This window comes from Erpetoichthys calabaricus, chromosome 8 (assembly GCF_900747795.2).
Source record: "Erpetoichthys calabaricus chromosome 8, fErpCal1.3, whole genome shotgun sequence".
NCBI classification, from domain to species: domain Eukaryota; kingdom Metazoa; phylum Chordata; class Cladistia; order Polypteriformes; family Polypteridae; genus Erpetoichthys; species Erpetoichthys calabaricus.
Window position 1 is genome coordinate 43,235,782 of NC_041401.2, and position 19,036 is coordinate 43,254,817.

General features: G+C 37.3%; 1 protein-coding gene across 1 annotated transcript in view; it reads right to left on the reverse strand.

Moving 5' to 3' along the window:
- Window positions 1–19,036, reverse strand: part of dars1 (aspartyl-tRNA synthetase 1) — a 76,797-nt gene that overhangs the window by 26,582 nt on the left and 31,179 nt on the right. Inside the window, exons 5-6 of the mRNA XM_028806500.2 lie at window positions 16,662–16,754; window positions 8,838–8,940 (exon numbers count right to left, since the gene is read on the reverse strand). Of these exons, the coding sequence (XP_028662333.1) occupies window positions 8,838–8,940; window positions 16,662–16,754 (196 nt within the window). The remainder of the gene's footprint in view (window positions 1–8,837; window positions 8,941–16,661; window positions 16,755–19,036) is intronic.

The following is a 19,036-nucleotide window of genomic DNA, read 5'->3' on the forward strand; positions in this document are numbered from 1 at the left end:
AGTCAAAATAAAATGTATAGGTACAGTAAACATCAATATAACTATCTCAAAATCTTATCTATACAATTTGTATGCCTATAAAATAACTCTGGTACTTTATTATTTCTCTTAATTATCTATGCTACCCAGACAATTGCAACCACAGCTATAATCTTAAAATAGTGGTTTCTTTCTAATATTTGCCTCTGGTAAATTCAAATAATCCTAAAACTGCAAATAAGAATGAAATATGAAAAGTAGCATGCCAGCTGTCAACAACTGGTGGTCTGTGTCTTTCTTCTAAGATTATGAATTTAAATAGTCAACTTTGTTTGATCTTTTGAGGCTTTGATGTGTCAACACTGGAATGAATGAAAAAAAAAATTCTCAGTCAGGTCTTATATTTCTTAACCTACTTCAATGCTTTTAGTAAAACAGTGTAAATGAGAGGTGATGATACATGAAAACAAACAAAGTAAGGTCTTGATAGCCCAAAAAAGATTTAAAATAACTCTTAAAATTCTTTTATTTGTGTAATCATAATAAGACTCATATTTCTTAAGCATAATGCGTTAAAATAATTCATGACTGAAAACTAATGTGAAAAATAAGATAATTTTAGGAATACAGTTTTGCTTTCTTTACAAGCGTTTTCTACAAAAGCAACCAAATGCTAACTCTACTCAAGTATAATGATACGTCTAAATGCTAAATATGTCAGTAACTTTTTAAAGCTGCACATGAAAATACGGTTTCAGATTACAGTATACAACAAACTTTTTCAAAGGTTTCTTCTTGAAAATAGTTTAACGATTATGATAGAGAGCTTTAAGATTAACACAACTACAACTTCAGATTTACTCTATCATGTGTTAATTTGGATAAACGTAATTTACTTTAATTAAATTTAGACTGTTTAATTGCTTAATGTTGCGGACACACTGCACCAATTCAACTGAGTTAAAGCATGTTTTGCTGCTGAATTTCATTTGTACTCTGTATATCATGCTTCTAGTTTCAGTGTCTGACAACAGTGGTCAAGTACTGATGGATTCCACTTGCAATGCTAACATTTTTCCACCAATGACATTTCCTGGTAAAAACTTTCACCATATTCATCTCAGACTGCACCAAAGAGAGCAGTGAAAAAGTCCAAGTGTATTGTAAGTGCGAGAAATTAATCTTTAGTGACATGTTGCACTTCATGGTTTTGTATGCTTCAAGCATACTGTCAACCAGCTAGACAAAGGTTGGTGTTCTGTAGCTATCAAGAAAATTCTCAACAACTTCCTTGAATGCATTTCATGATTATATCAGGCCCCACTAGCAGATTACTTGTACCCTATTACAGGTCTGATTTGTGGCCCAAAATTAATTCCTTACCTAATCCTAACATCAGTTATTTGTAGAATTATCCTCCGAGAGAAATATCAAAATTCTTTCACCATCCTTGTTCATCACTTTATTTTTTTTTTAAATCAATTTAAGTTTTATATAGAAAGGAGGCAAACATATCTTTGCTGGGTCTGGTTTATGCACCATACTCTTCTCCTCTGGAACTAAATGCCTACAAAGCGGTCAATTCTTTTTAATGAAATGAGACTCTTTAGCATGGCTGTCCCATTCACAAATAAAACAACAGTACTAGGTATATCTGAGCTGCCTTCCTATTAGCAGTGCCACTACCTTCAGATTACCAAAGATGTTCCAGTTGTAGTTGCTGTATATGTATACTTATAATATGAGAGGAAATCAGAAAAATAAGCAATTATAATAAAACAGTACATGACAGGAAAATTTGAAGGTGATTTTTGTTATTAGGTGAAAATCCATACAATATATCCAGAAGTGTTCAGGAAAGAAAATCTTTGTTATAACTGGCAAAAATAAACACTCTGAAAATTATTTCTCACAAATTTAGAAACACTAAATAGAATTCTGTTTTGAAAGGCAGATGTGTTATAAATACTTTACATTATATTTTTGTGTATGAGCAATCCAACTGCCAGTTTCACCACAAACTTTTGCAACAGCATAAAATAAGGAACTTGTTTGTTTATCTGTAAGTTACTGTACATTAAACTTTAACACCACATTATTTGTATATTTGATTAAATAATTATTTAAAATGTTATTTAAAACATATCAAGTAAAATCATTTTACTTTCAAATATATACAGTAAATACAGTATAACTTTAATATAATTTTAGCAACTGAAAAATGCAGTTTTGTTTGATTTTGACTATATGCCACTTTTAATGGAGACTAAATGGAACTATTTTAAATTAAATTCTATATTTCAGCTCAGACAGTGATTTTTTTTTAAACTAAATTACAAGAATCAACACTTAACATCACCAATAGTTTTTCAGGTAGTGAACTTAATGCAACCAAGTAGAACTAAAGCTTCTGCAGAATTGTAATCAGGTTAGATCTAAAGAAGACTTATTACAGAATTTCTATATTAATATCAATCTGTCATTTAAATAGGTATTTGCTGAAAGACACAATGATCAGAATAAAAATGTTCAGATAATGAATAGTTAAATCTTAAATAAGTATAAAAAATGATAAGAAAGCAAAACAGAATTGAATTTTTATGAATTGTATGACCAAAAGGACTTGAAGTTGCACGTCAGTAGGTTTTCTGTCAACAAAGTCACGTCTACAGTCTGAGACTAAATACATAGAAGACAGCTTAGAACTACACAGTAACTAAATTTAAGATTTAGTTAAAATAGTGAAAATACTATATTTGAAAAAGCAAGATTTGGCAACATGAATACAATTTAACACAACAGTGGAGCAAAATAGCAACTGTAGCCTTTCTAGACTCTGACATTAATTATAGCTACCGTATTTTTCGCACCTTAAGACGCACTTTTTTTTTCCCCAAAAGAAGGTTGGAAATGTCTGTGCGTCTTATGGAGCGAATATTGCGTCACAGACCATGATGTGTATTACCTGACAAAAGTCGACATCCAGGGGTAGAGGGTGACAAAACTCACTGTTACGTTACAGGAATTCCCTCTGTGCTTGGAGGTATGTTAGACTCATTGACTCGGCATCTAATCCTTGCGTGTACGTGAGTTGCGAAATGTAAACAAATATAAGCAAAGGCAAGATGGCCTCTACATCTCATGAGGGAGCAAAGCGAGTGCAGAAAACAAAATACTCAGCAGACGATGTTTTGCGCATTATCACTGAGTCTGACTCTGATTTTTCAGAATCTGATTTTGTTGAGAGTGATCAGGAGATCGAACAAGAGAGTGAGGAACTGGCATCAGCTGATCGGGACACCAGCCGATGCCGCCCCAGCTGAGCATATTCGTGCAGCCGATGCACCTATGGCAAGGTTCGTGTGGGAGGAATACCTAGACATTGATCCGTGGGAGCCAAACTGGCTACCAGACTTCACAAGACAGTATTGGCTTGCTGCTGGACTAGACAGATTACCAGCCGCTGGACTACTTCAGCCTGTTCTTTCCTGAAGCTCCCTTACTGTCAGACGAGACAAACAGGTATGCAGAGCAATTTTTTGAATCGAGGGCTGTGCTTGCACCGCATTCTCGTTTTTCAAACTGGAAACCCATAACAAAACACGAGATGAAGGGCTTTGTGGCATTACAAATATAGATTGGACTAGACTGGCGATATAACTTCAGGGAGCATTGGTCCAAACGTGCTTTGTCCCCTGGTGGCTTTGGACAGGTTATGCCGCGTGATGATAGGTACGTCCTCCTGCAAAGTGATCGTGAGCAACTGAGCTTCATAAATTCTGACACTAGCGATGAGGACTTGTTGGGGTTTCCATAAAACTAGAAGAGTGCTTGAACCTTAAAGTCTCTCCTTATTTGTTAATGACAGTGATGATGTTTCTTAATACCGCTGTTGAATTTACATGGTTGAAATATTATTCTGCTATATTTTATTAAACATATTAGTGCACCATTTGATTCAGAATATTTTTTTTCTTGTTTTCCTCCTCTAAACCTAGGTGCATCTAATGGTCAGGTGCATCTTATAGTGCAAAAAATACGGTATTTAACAAAAACATCTTTGCAATTGTAACTTTTTCCAGTTACTTTTGGTAAAGCATTTTGAGCCACACTTCTTTTTTTAAAATGTGCTATACAAATAAATGCTGTCATTTTTTTTTGTAGGGATAAAAGATTATATTGGGGCACCTTTGGCTATCTGCTTTAAATCCAGTTTGCTTTGGGAAACACTGCCATCTGCTGTCACAGCTATAAACTGAGCTTTGCAAATCAACCCAAAATGCACATCTATGAAATGTGGGCAGAAAACCAAAAGAAAAATTAAGCAGACTTTGGATAAATGTGCAGTCTCAACACATCCAGAGTAACAAAGCTGGGAATCAAGATGGATTCCAGAAGCCAAACTCATTCCTACAATGAAAATGCCTCCCACTTGTTAGAAAATGTGGAACTTGTTTTTTGTATTAATAGATATAACATTTAAAAAGACAATGAAAAAGGCAATGAACAAGACGGGAAACAAGTCACATAAAGCACATGAAAGACGAACAGAATGTGGTTTTGGGTGAACATGATAGGATCAAGAATAGATGGAAGAGGTACTTTGAAACGCTGTTGAATGAAGAAAATCAAAGGGTAGTATTTGTGGATGGAGTCCCAAATGAAGGGCTAGTATCAAGAATAAGTAAGGAGGAAGTAAAGGAGGCACTGAAAAGAATGAAAAATGGAAAGGCAACAGGACTGAATTAAACACCTGCAGGGTGCGTGAACGCATGTGTTGTAGGATCTAATGCAGAATATCTATGGACAGGAGAGAACACAGGAAGAGTGGAGGAACAGTTTGATTTGTATCCATTTATAAAGAGAAGGGCAATATTCAGGATGGTGGAAACTATGGAGGGTTAAAGCTGATGTCACAAACAATGAAAATTTGGAAAAGGTATAGAAGAGAAGGCTTAAGGAAGAGACCACCATCGTGGAGGAACAATCTGGTTTTATATCAGGGAGAGGAACCACTGATAGAAACAAAAAAACATGGTTAAAAGCATCAAAAAAACAGAAAAGGTCCCTGAGCTTCGCAATTTCATCTATCTGTATACTTGTATATGGATGAGATGACAATAAAGTTCACTTTGACTTATGCTAGAGTGCCACGTCAAGAGGTCTGTAGTTGCATGAGAGAGAAAGCAGTACCAGAGAAGCAGGGCTGGGTACTGGTACTGATGTTCATTTGATTTCAATTCACAATGTCCCAATTCGATTTGATTTTATCTTGACTAAATTAGCGAGAACTGACATATTTGAGGGCGGCACGCTGGCACAGTGGTAGCGCTGCTGCCTCGCAGTTAGGAGACCCGGGTTCGCTTCCCGGGTCCTCCCTGCGTGGAGTTTGCATGTTCTCCCCGTGTCTGCGTGGGTTTCCTCCGGGCACTCCGGTTTCCTCCCACAGTCCAAAGACATGCATGTTAGGTGGATTGGTGATTCTAAATTGGCCCTAGTGTGTGCTTGGTGTGTTTGTGTGTGTCCTGCGGTGGGTTGGCACCCTGCCCAGGATTGGTTCCCTGCCTTGTGCCCTGTGTTGGCTGGGATTGGCTCCAGCAGACCCCCGTGACCCTGTGTTCGGATTCAGCGGGTTGGAAAATGGATGGATGGATGACATATTTGAAGTGCTGGCTTTTTTTTTTTCTTTTTAGAGATCACTTAAGCATGCATTGAGAACAGTAACATAATGTGACAAATTGAAATAACACTTTATTTGAAAGGTGTCTACATAGTAGCTCCATAACATATGCATAAGCATGGAATGACATTTAAGAATCAATACTTGATTAGTAATGAACAGTTAACATCAGTATCTGAAAGATGTGGAAATAACATTGCTCTTTTAAAATAAATAAGAAATTTTTCACAGCACTGCACTCACTTAAAATTCACCATAATTTAGCAAACATGTCTATTGCCACATCAAAGTCCACACATATTATGAGACTCCTTATTTTACTAAAATGTAGTGGCATCTACTTGATAAAATACCTATATCATCTAGCCAATAATATTAGTAAAAAAACAAACAAACAAATAAATAAATAAATATTGCTTCTGAAATAACTTGTTATTCAGTAACCTATTAGCCAAATTTATTCCCCTATTGGACGAAATTTTAAACACATCTTGAATTAGTCGAAATTAAACATACAGTGGGAAGATTTGTAATTCTACAAATTCTACATACAGTTGCTCCCATGTAACAGTTGCATTAATCAGTCTCGAAAATGTTTCCTCACACTTCCTCCTCAGACAAAAAAAAAGGGAGTATTTAAAAATGAGGATCTAGTGCTGAGGTTTGTTGACAGTGGTACTAGATGAACAGAACATAAAAGACAAAACAGCCACCATGAATGACAACTCTGCTAACATGATCTAGGTCGTACAGCTTTTAAACCTACTTTACACAAACTGCATTGTGCACATGCTCACTTCGGGATCACATGCTGCTCTGAACTTTCCAACAATTGCCCGCTTGCTCAGCCGGGTGAGGTGCATTGCAAACATTTTACACCATAGCAGTAAAGCTACCATAGCCACGTACTAAAAGAGAAGAAATGTTTAACACACTTGAGAACACACAAACTTTAGACTGTTGTGGTTACGCAAAGAAACAGCGCATTAGAGATGTTTGAAAGATTTTTGGAACAACTGCCAGTATCTCAGCAGCTCTGCATACTAGTATTGGTAGCAATGTTGCTCCCAGTGTGACTGGCATGCAGCATGCTTATCTGCAACATATCCACCACAGGCACCCAGTCATGTTTATGTAATGACATGTGACTGCTACAGATTGTTATATTTTGTGAATGAGGCAAACTAAGCTTGGAGTTAAACGTTGTCTACAGTGTAGATTGTTTAGGCTCTACTAGTTTGGATGTCGACTAAGTGAACGTTTCTGGGTAATGCTGGGATAGCTGATTTCTCAAATTTGTTGTGTTACCACAATGCGTAAATTCTGAATTGCACAGCTTATATATGGCTTTGCTTTTATCCATCTGTACTTTATCAACGCATTGTTTGAATTCATAGTAAGTCCACACATCTAATTTAAATGTTGAAGACACTAATTTCAGTTAAGTAGGACATGCCAGTTTGTGCAAAGTACTATATGTAGGTTTTTGCTCATCTTCGTTCAGTGTTGAAGATGCTGACTTCAGGTAAGGGGGACATGCCACTCTGCAAAGCACAAGCAGTACAGCTCTTTTTTTGCAGAAAGCCTTAACAGGCACATTAGCGACATCTACTGGATCAGACACCAAAAACGAAAATAAGCAAAAATCTACATATAGTAATAGAGCAGGATAGAAATCCACTAGATCGATCTTGAGATTTTAAAACCGAATTGTTAAAAGAAAAATAATGAAGTATCAGAAAATCAATATTTTTACCCAGGCCTACACAGAAGTATGTGAGGATTGTCCAGGATGTGTATAAGGGAGTGAGGACACGGGTTTAAAGTAGTGTTGGAGTAACAGACAAGATTAAAGTATGTGTGTACCAGGGATCTTCATTAAGTCTTTACCTCTTTGATCTGGTTATGGATGTATTAAGTCATGGGATATAAAAAAAAAAAAAATCAAAAAAAAAAAAAAAAATCAACAATCCCCACTGGTGTATGCTTTTTGATGATGACATTGTTTTGTATAGCACCATAAAAGAGGAAGTGGAGAGGAAGTTGGAAGAATGGAGAAGGGCTTTGTAAGATAAAGGATTGAAAATAAATAAGAAGACGACAGAATATACAAGATTTAATGATGATCAGGATTCTGAAGTTAGTCTGCAGGCAGGGCTAATGAAAAGAGTGGATAAATTTAAATATTTAAGATCAGCCCATGAGATGCAAAAATAACCTATATAGTGCAATGTGGATGGATAATTTGGAAGAAGATATCAGAGGTATTGTGTGAGAGAAGAATTAAGGCAAATGTTGAAGGTAAAGTTTTTAAGACAACCATAAGACCAGTGATGACCAGCGCTGAGACATGGAAAGGAGCACAAGAGAAGTTGTTAATGTGGCAGAAATGAGAATGCTGAGATGGATGTCCAAAAAAGGACATAATGAGAAATGAGACAATCAGAGATACAACAAAAGTGTGAGACATCTAAGAAAGTGTAGGAAAGTAGATTGAAGTGATGAAGAGACACAATGAATGCATGGGCAAAACAGTGATGGAAATGGAAGTAATGGGGAAGAGAAAGAAAGCGAGGGACACCAAAGGCAAGGTTAATGGATAAAGTAAAAGTAGATATGAAGGAAAAGTGTCTTGACTGAGGAGGAGGTGCAGGGCTGAGCTGTATGAAGAAGGTTGATCAAGCACTTTGACCCCACACAGAGGTGGGAAAGAAGAAAACAATAACTTTTAAAAATGGTGGTAATGGTATGTACCTATGACATAGACATTGCCAGAAGCAAAACGTTAGTTGCATTTTCATCTTACATAAACAACACTATCCACCACAAAAAAAAAAAAAAAAAGGTTTTACTTTTTACATTTAAACACATGCTTTAAAACTAAATTAATTACCAGTTAAATACAATGTTTCTAAAACTTTCAAGCATGCAAACTACACATTGTAGGAATATTTTTACTGAGAATTTTAAAAGTCTTTAATGCTTTTTTTTTTCTAATTAAAAAATAACATTTTGAAAGAATCCTTGCTGGGGGTAAAGCTAGCATTTTGTTCCAGATTTTCTCTGTAAACTTCACAGGCCTTATTGAATGTGTGAAAATGGACACAACCACCAAATTTCAGGTATTCCCACAATTGTTCATTTAGACAACAGGATACAATGTTTTATCCTTACTCACTTGGCAGCGAATTTCACCATCTGTTTACTTGCACGATCTCCCACAGCTACCAGGGCTTGCACATTGAACTGCTGGTGACGCAGAACTAAGAAACACTGTTTTCCTGGAAAATAAGACAAACTGCAGCTGTTAGGCTCCCCTTATTTTTTAACTTCACAAGTCAAAAGAAAACACATTAAGAAATGTAACACCTCAATACAAAGAATCTGCTCTAGTAAACTATTTGTCAAATTGCACCAACAATTCACTTCAGCTTTCAAATAATGAAAACAACAAATTATAGCTTTATAAGCCGCTTACAGTTAACAGATTGATTCAAACGTATACAGTAATCCAAGAATTTCCTTGTTTAACTATCTAAGGGATGTACTTGGACTGGATTGTTTACACATCAGGGTGATCAAGTAATTTTCCAGATTGACATGTGTCATGCGAAATTCTCAAGTACATAGGCAGAGATCCTAAAAGGTGAGCAAAATGTCTATGACCAATGTGAAGGACAGAGGTGCACTGTACTTTTATTGTGCCATCTGGGAGCTGGGTTGGAACAGTTCCTGAACCAAGTGCCAAGGGGACATTTGGGAATTGGCAATACCATCTCAGATAATGTACTAAGGGTGGCTAGAATATGTTATGCAACCACCAATTAGTCCTCCAGATCACTTGAGTATTGCCAGGACACCATGGCTATGTTCCAGCCAAATATAAGTGCATCTGGCCCTTTGAGAAGATGAATGCATGCTTCACAAGGGGCCTTTGATGACATGCAAGAACTGGTGTCAAATCAGTCATGAACCCGGTAGTGGTCTTGTGTTGCCCTTTCAGCAAAGAGGTGGAGGAAGAAGAGAAAGAAATGATAGTACTACTAGTGTGAAAAGAAAAAGGAGGAGAAATGTAGGCTGGGGATGAATTATCATGTATTGTGGAATAAGGCTGTGAAGTGGCTTGGGCTTTATTGTATTTGTTTATGTAAACTTGTGCCCTGCACCCCTAAGGGCTCATTTATACTTCACGCTCAGAACGCGTATGCGCCCGCATCATAGCTGCCACATGTTCCCAGCGTTCATTTGATACATCCTCTGAGCAGGTCCTCAGAAATTAACGCGACGCGTGTGCGAGTTGCAGTACCAGCAAAAAGTCAGGGGGCGCAGTGTGCTAAAAGTTGGAATGTGATGTCAGAGTCTCTGTTTACTATCTACATGTGACAGAAAGCTGCTCTGCGGATCCTACGAGACTGGTGTGCGCACTTCAATGTTTGATGAATGGTTCGAAGTTGTGAAGCAAAATGCTGACATACAAATGCATTCGTGGCGCTTTTATATTCAAGCGTTGCATATTCCCGATCGTAATGACACGATACGTTTTAAAAGTCTCACATACCGTCTTCTGTGCCATCTTCTTTTCTAGGGCTTCCTCCGGTACTGACAGCAAACAGCAATAGATCGCCACACTGAGCAAATTAATTGTATGATATTCCAACTCTCTGCACATTTAGAATCCTTAGATTTATACTTGATATCACTTTCATGATGAAATGCATTGAATTATGTATGTTACATTTTACAGATAAATCGGTAATTTCGTTTAAATAATGAATACTGCTAATAATGACACACATGGGGGTGACACAGTGGCGGAGCATTAGCGCTGCTGTCTTGCAGGGAGTCACGTCGCTGATATTCCCTGCCTACAGTTTGCATGTTTTCCTGCTGGGTTTCCACAGTGTGCTCCGGTTTCCTTCCAAAAATATGCAGATTTGGTTACACTAAAATGACGCCAGCATGTATGTGTCTACTTGTATTCACCTTGCGATGATCTGATGCCTCGTCCAGGGATTGTTTCAGCTTCATGCCCAATACTAGCTGAAATGGACAAATCCCTGGACTGATGGATTTAATCATTAAACGTCCTTTTCAGAGATATTGCGGTAAGGTGTCATCGGAATTTAATGGGTGTTCCAGGCAATTCACAACACAGCAAAGCCGAACCTGTTCTGTTCTCCCCGTGATAATATCTCGCACTGCCACCTGGTGGATTCCTCCAGATTTACGTAAATTACGCATGCAAGTACAGGTGTTGGTCATAAAATTAGAATATCATGACAAAGTTGATTTATTTCAGTAATTCCATTCAAAAAGTGAAACTTGTATATTAGATTCATTCATTACACACAGAGTAATGTATTTCAAATGTTTATTTCTTTTAATGTTGATAATTATAACTGACAACTAATGAAAGTCACAAATTCAGTATCTCGGAAAATTAGAATATTGTGAAAAGGTTCAATATTGAAGACACCTGGTGCCATACTCTAATCAGCTAATTAACTCAAAACACCTGCAAAAGCCTTTAAATGGTCTCTCAGTCTAGTTCTGTAGGCTACATAATCATGTGGAAGACTGCTGACTTGACAGTTGTCCAAAAGACGACCATTGACACCTTGCACAAGGAGGGCAAGACACAAAAGGTCATTGCTAAAGAGGCTGGCTGTTCACAGAGGTCTGTATCCAAGCATATTAATAGAGAGGCGAAGGGAAGGACAAGATGTGGTAGAAAAAAGTGTACAAGCAATAGGGATAACCGCACCCTGGACAGGATTGTGAAACAAAACCCATTCAAAAATGTGGGGGAGATTCACAAAGAGTGGACTGCAGCTGGAGTCAGTGCTTCAAGAACCACCACGCACAGACGTATGCAAGACATGGGTTTCAGCTGTCGCATTCCTTGTGTCAAGCCACTCTTGAACAAGAGACAGCATCAGAAGCGTCTCGCCTGGGCTAAAGACCAAAAGGACTGGACTGCTGCTGAGTGGTCCAAAGTTATGTTCTCTGATGAAGGTAAATTTTGCATTTCCTTTGGAAATCAAGGTCCCAGAGTCTGGAGGAAGAGAGGAGAGGCACAGAATCCACGTTGCGTGAGGTTCAGTGTAAAGTTTCCACAGTCAGTGATGGTTTGGGGTGCCATGTCATCTGCTGGTGTTGGTCCATTGTGTTTTCTGAGGTACAAGGTCAACGCAGCCGTCTACCAGGAAGTTTTAGAACACTTCATGCTTCCTGCTGCTGACGAACTTTATGGAGATGCAGATTTCATTTTCCAACAGGACCTGGCACCTGCACACAGTGCCAAAGCTACCAGTACCTGGTTTAAGGACCATGGTATATACCATGGTATCCCTGTTCTTGATTGGCCAGCAAACTCGCCTGACCTTAACCCCATAGAAAATCTATGGGGTATTGTGAAGAGGAAGATGCAATACGCCAGACCCAACAATTCAGAAGAGCTGAAGGCCACTATCAGAGCAACATGGGCTCTCATAACACCTGAGCAGTGCCACAGACTGATCGACTCCATGCCACGCCGCATTGCTGCTGTAATCCAGGCCAAAGGAGCTCCAACTAAATATTGAGTGCTGTACAAGCTCGTACTTTTCATGTTCATACCTTTCAGTTGGCCAACATTTCTAAAAATCCTTTTTTTGCATTGGTCTTAATTGATATTCTAATTTTCCGAGATACTGAATTTGGGACTTTCATTAGTTGTCAGTTATAATCATCAACATTAAAAGAAATAAACATTTGAAATACATCAGTCTGTGTGTAATGAATGAATCTAATATACAAGTTTCACTTTTTGAATGGAATTACTGAAATAAATCAATTTTGTCATGATATTCTAATTTTATGACCAGCACCTGTATAAACAGTACAACGCTTGCATAGCAGGAGAGTCCTCTGCAGCATGCGTCGCATGAAGTATAAATCCAGCCTAAGAGGCCTTTTTTTTTACTGTATTAAATCCAATGTTACTGGAATTTTGGTGTGTCTGCTGGTCATTCTGAGTGTGGAATCTCCTTGTCATTCAGAGTATGGAGTCTAAGAATGCCCTGCAATAGTCACACCTCATGTTGCATTTGTTTAAAGAATACTAGTCTGGTCGCATCAACAGTTAGCTGTTTTCTAGACAAATATATAATGATGACTCTTTGTTGGACTGAAATTTCAACCTTCAGTGCTGAAACAATAATAACTGATATAAACAGGAAAATAAAACTGCACAACAACGAAACTTACTTCTGTAACTTGTGCAAATACCTCTTGTAACCACTGTTCAACACTCTGGCACAAAAAGCCAATGAGTCTTTGAATCTACAGATAAGTAATGTTAACCCATGTATGCAGAAGGCCCTGGTGAAGTTGCTGGACATTGGCTAGTGGGAGGCTCAGGGTATTCTAAAATTGCTCTATTGGGCTAAAGGTCAACAAGAAAGACAGACCAAGGCAGCAACTGCAAAACAGAATTCATTTGGATGGTTGTGACCACAGTAGCTGTGTGAATGGGCCATCATTGTCCTGCTGTATAGTGTGATTTCTTGGAGATTGATTAGGTGGCCTCTACTTGATTGCTTTGCTCTGTCACTGATACAGAAATTCTATCTGCCTATAGTTTTAGTAGCAGCAAAGATGCTTGATATGACCTCTCAGACACACCAGACTGATGCATCAATGCTACTCTGGTATAGTCAGTCCAAACTTACCAAATCTTAGGATGATTATCCTTTCTGTCTATCTACCAAAATTATGCCTGCCGTCAGGACACAATGGAATGACTTAATCTACAGCATCTAGCAATGCTGGCACATGATAAGCCTGCCTGCAACATGACAATGGCCCTCTTACATACTTTATTACTAAAGCACTGAAAACTGATTCAGTGTGGCTGTCGTCTTGTTGTGACCTGCATTTTGAAATAAGCCTTTCTACAGGTGACCTGATACAGCTTTGTTTCACTTGGATCTTGTTGTGTAAAAAAATGCACCTAATGAACATTCATGTGCTTGGCAAGTTGCAATGTCTCACTGTACAAGCTGCGTTGGTAGTCAAAAGGTCAAACAAATTATATTGAATTCTTTATTGTCATTATGCATACACATAACAAAATTTTTTGTTGGTAGGGCTCGGCTTCAAGGCAAAATAAATTTACAGCTTTACAAAAGTTACAAATATAAAGTTTTTTCGCTCAAGAAAATTAAGTGTTTTTATTTTCCATAATTACAAGGTGCTGTGAAAAAGTATTTGCTCTCTTCCCAATATCCCCCTCACTTTTTATATATTTTACACAATGAATGGTCTAAGACATTTAGACAAAAATACAATTTTAGAGAAAGGAAAACTGAGCGCACACACACATTTTTGTTTTTAAATCATTACATTTTATTTAGGTTATCCAACACTCTATCATTCATATGAAAAAGTAACTGTCCCCATAGTTTCAATACTTTGTTGCAGCACCTTCACCAGCAATCATTTTAGGAAATACTTTTTATTTGATCTTTCACATTGTTGTGGTAGAATTTTACCATTTGCAGAACTGCTTTAATTCAAATATATTGATAGGTCTTCCAGCATGAACTACTCATTTTAGGTCCTGCCATAGAAACTCTATTAGAGTTAAGATTTTGATTAGGTCATATCAAAACTTTAAATTTGTTTCTTCTGAGCCATTCATTTGTACACTTGCTTTGTGTTTTGGATCACTGTACTGCTGCATAGCCCAATTTTGCTTCTGGAATTTTCTTTAATTGAGGCATCTACAAACCTTGCGGTGATGACCACTTCTTTCATGGCAAGGGAATATATGGTTAGGTTTAGATTCTACAAAGCTGGCAGCAGTTCAGTCAGCTGAATTACTCATCAATTAATTTTAGTCAGCTATTTGAGTGAATAACCAAGGGACAATAGCTTCTTCACATGGGCAATGCAGGTGTTGGACAATTTTATTACTTAAATATATTAAGTATCAATTTGAAAATGGTGTTGCATGTTTAATTTGGTTGCCACATTATCAAATATTAAGTTTTGCATAATGATCTAAAGCCATTCACTGTGACAAATATACAAAAATAAAGGACTGACATCAGAAAGCAGTCAAATATGTTTTCAAAGTAATGTATGTTTTGTATAATAGTATACAAGTGACAGAGGTGCATGTAAAACATTAACAATGCTATACAAAATATGAAAAATCAGTAGAACCATAATGATACCAGAAAGCCTTTATACATACAGTTCTCAGGAATTATACTATATTGACGTGAGGAAATAGCTGGGTTCACACATGCCCTTGGCTTTACGGTTTACTAATGAATTTCTGAGATTCCTGCGTGTGTGATAAGGGTTTATGATGAATTCTTTTTACATGCATTTGCTCCTGAGCAAAATATAAATAAAAAAAGAAGCAACAGCTGCTTAAATACTCTAAAATACTACTGGAGCCTAGCTTCTATTGTTAAAAATAAAATGTGTATTAATCAAGTTAGAACAGTATGAAAATAAAACTACAAATCATAGACTAACATATTCTACATTTAAGGCTAACACAACTTGATAACAACGAAAGACTTGCCAAGCAAGCAATTGCACAGTTACATTAAGGATTGCAGGGTCAATTTATTATCTTTAGAATAAAAATTGGACTCATTACACTACATTTTTACAAGGTGTTTTAAATGCATTTGAGGTACAGTTCATCTGATTTACCAATTCAGATTAGTTTTTCATTAAGTAAATACAGTAATCCCTCCTCCATCGCGGGGGTTGCGTTCCAGAGCCACTCGCGAAATAAGAAAATCCGCGAAGTAGAAACCATATGTTTATATGGTTATTTTTATATTGTCATGCTTGGGTCACAGATTTGCGCAGAAACACAGGAGGTTGTAGAGAGACAGGAACGTTATTCAAACACTGCAAACAAACATTTGTCTCTTTTTCAAAAGTTTAAACTGTGCTCCATGACAAGACAGAGATGACAGTTCTGTCTCACAATTAAAAGAATCCAAACTTATCTTCCTTTTCAAAGGAGTGCGTGTCAGGAGCACAGAATGTCACATAGATAGAGAAAACAATCTCTGGCAAACAAATCAATAGGGCTGTTTGGCTTAAGTATGCGAAGCACCGCGGCACAAAGCTGTTGAAGGCGGCAGCTCACACCCCCTCCGTCAGGAGCAGACAAAGAGAGAGAGAGAGAGAGAGACAGAGTTTGTTTTTCAAGCAAAAATCAATACGTGCCCTTAAAGCTTTTAAGTATGCGAAGCACCGTGCAGCTGCACAAAAGATAGCAACATGAAGATAATCTTTCAGCATTTTTAGACGAGCATCCGCATCGTCTAGGTGTGCGAACAGCCCCCCTGCTCAATCCCCCTACTTCAGGATCAGAGAAAGTCAGCGCAAGAGAAAGAGAAATGTAAGCTGGGTAGCTTCTCAGCCATCTGCCAATAGCGTCCCTTGTATGAAATCAACTGGGCAAACCAACTGAGGAAGCATGTACCAGAAATTAAAAGACCCATTGTCCGCAGAAACCCGCGAAGCAGCGAAAAATCCGCGATATACATTTAAATATGCTTACATATAAAATCCGCGATGGAGTGAAGCCGCGAAAGGCGAAGCGCGATATAGCGAGGGATTACTGTACATCATTTTGTACAATGGAAAAGGACAGATTATCAAACATGTCTCGTGGTCTTTCAAAAAAGGAAATAACTGCATTTGGCTGGGTATCTTACTGAAACCAGCAAAGCAGATGCACTGCTTTTCAAAACAACAGGTTAAAGAAGTATACTTGTTTGCACTTACACTTAAAATCTACCTTTATCTGTATAATTGTATGAAGCAGGATATACATACATGCCTTGCAGAAGTATACTAGAATAAAGGTAATAATGAATCACATCTGAGAAAAATACACACATTCTGAAAAGCACACAGCTTACTCACATTGATGTGGTAACAACTAGTATGTCAAAAATAGCACTCGGCATGTTTTTTTTACCTTTAGCTCTGCTGGTGTGAATCCTTGCGCGCACCCACACAAGCTGGTCAGCTTTTTCGGGTGTCAGATCCTGAATACGTACTAAAACCCTGTCTGTATTAAAAAAAGAAGTATTAATGATATTACATAAACAATACAATAAAAAGTAGCAAAACAATAATTTCACTCATGAATAATACTTTTCTCAAAAATGTTGTTTTATGCATCATTTTCATAGTTCACCTTAAATGAGCACCAGTAAATTGACATTATTGTTAAACTTCAGGTGCCTCTGAAATGAGCAAATGGACCTCTAATAAACTAATTTAGTATTAAGGTTTACTCATAGAACAAAAATGGTTGTTTTCCTTTAAAGCCATATACCAACTTATTTTTTAATGTAGTTGTTGTACTGGGTACAAGGTACTGTAGGAACTCATCATGGAGAGTGCACCAGACTTTTACAGGACCAAATGTAAAACTACAAAGCTGGAATTCACCAGCTTTAGAATCTCTGCTAGTTAGTGTACTCTGTGCAACACTCCCGAGTCTCAAGAGGCAGCAAATGAATATGCTTCCATATAAATAAAGGAATAAATCCTTGACTCTTCAATACATTAACTGAAAAACTTTAGCATAATACAACATTCATATGGATAGGTTACTATGTATTAAAATTTTAAAAGAACACACAAATTTAAATGTTTCAGTCACATTACAAAGCTGAACAGTCAACAGTCAAAATAACTAAATACATTTTTGCATCTACTGTAGGAAGCAGGACTTTCAAAACACAGGTTTGAACATTTAACTTATTTGTGTTTTTACATTTAGTTTCATATCCACTCATCCAATTCAGTGTTACTCTTGTCCTAGCAATAATAACCAACCTTGGAGATGGCCAAGGACTGTTTCTTGGAAACCTGATTTATGTGGTATACAAAAGAAAAATCTCTTCATTGTATTTTACATGCAAAAATATTTAGTTTGTAAAAATGTGTGAAAATTTACAAGATGAAATCACTGCATTCATCACTTTATTTTTCATAAAGTTTAATATTTCTCCTTATATCTTAAGATCAACCACAAGATATCTTCAACAAGTACATTTTCATGTAAAAAAGTTAGGCATCTCAGTTCAAATAATGTGTTGTGTTGTATTTAGCACAACTGTAGGGAACAAATGTAAATATGATAAAATTAAAAATGCCCAACTTGGCAGTTACAGTCACAGTGAAAAATTATGCAGGTATATTTCTGGTGAATTTCCATATAAATGAGCCCCAGTAGTGTTTCCACACACACATGTGGTGAATAATTTGTTTGCTGAAAGTCATCAGTGTTATTTGGTCAGAAAGAGTATGTCCAACACTGTTTATAATGGCCATCAGTTTTGTTCTATGATAATTTGTTTAATGCTTTGCTACTACTTCCAGGGGATTCAAAATGCATCCTATAACTGAGCTTAACCTTTTAATTAGTTTGTTGATTTGGTGGGCCTGTCCTGAAGTCATGTTAATGGCCCAGCACACTACAGTGTAGAAAACTGCACTAGCCATAGCAGTTTTGTAGAATATGTAAAAGATGTCATTATCCACATTAAAGGAGCAAAGTCTCCTAAAAAGAAAGGGCCCACTCTGCCCTTTCTTATATAGTTAGACTGTGTTATGAGACCAGTCCAACCTGTCACTGATGTGGACACCCAAGTACTTATAGGTTTGAACCACCTCTACATCTACTCCTTGAATAGTGACCAGACAAAGATGCTCTCTCCTGCAGCAAAAGTCAATAACCATTTCCTTAGTTTTATCGATGTTATGCTGCAGACAATTCTTTCTGCAACAAGAAAAAAAGTTCACCTTCTAATTCATTGTATTCTGTCTCATCCTCCTTACCAACAAACCCCATAAGTGCAGAATCATCTGAGAATTTCTGAAAATTGCATGATCTGATGAAATGTTACAATCTGAAGTGTAACGAGAAAAGGTGACAGGACTGTTCCCTGTGGTGTTCCAGAGTTGCACACATCCACATCAGAAAAAGAGTCCTTGAGCCTTATAAGCTACAGTCTGCCAAACATTCACTATCCAGGACACCATAGGCTCATCCTTGCATATATCTAAGTGTATCCCTTAACAGGGATAACTGAATGAAGGCACTGTGAAAATATAAAATACACAATCCTCACAGTGCTGCTGGCTTTGCCCAGGTGAGAATAAGCCTTGTGGAGCAGATAATTGCATCCTCTACTCCAATCTTTGTCTGAAAAGCAAACTGTAGGGTCCATGTCATCTACCATAAGATTACTCACATAGTGCAGGACCAGCCTTTCAAAGGTCTTCATGAGGTGAGATGTGAGTGCTATTTGTCTTTAGTCATCAAGTGAAGAGGTGCCT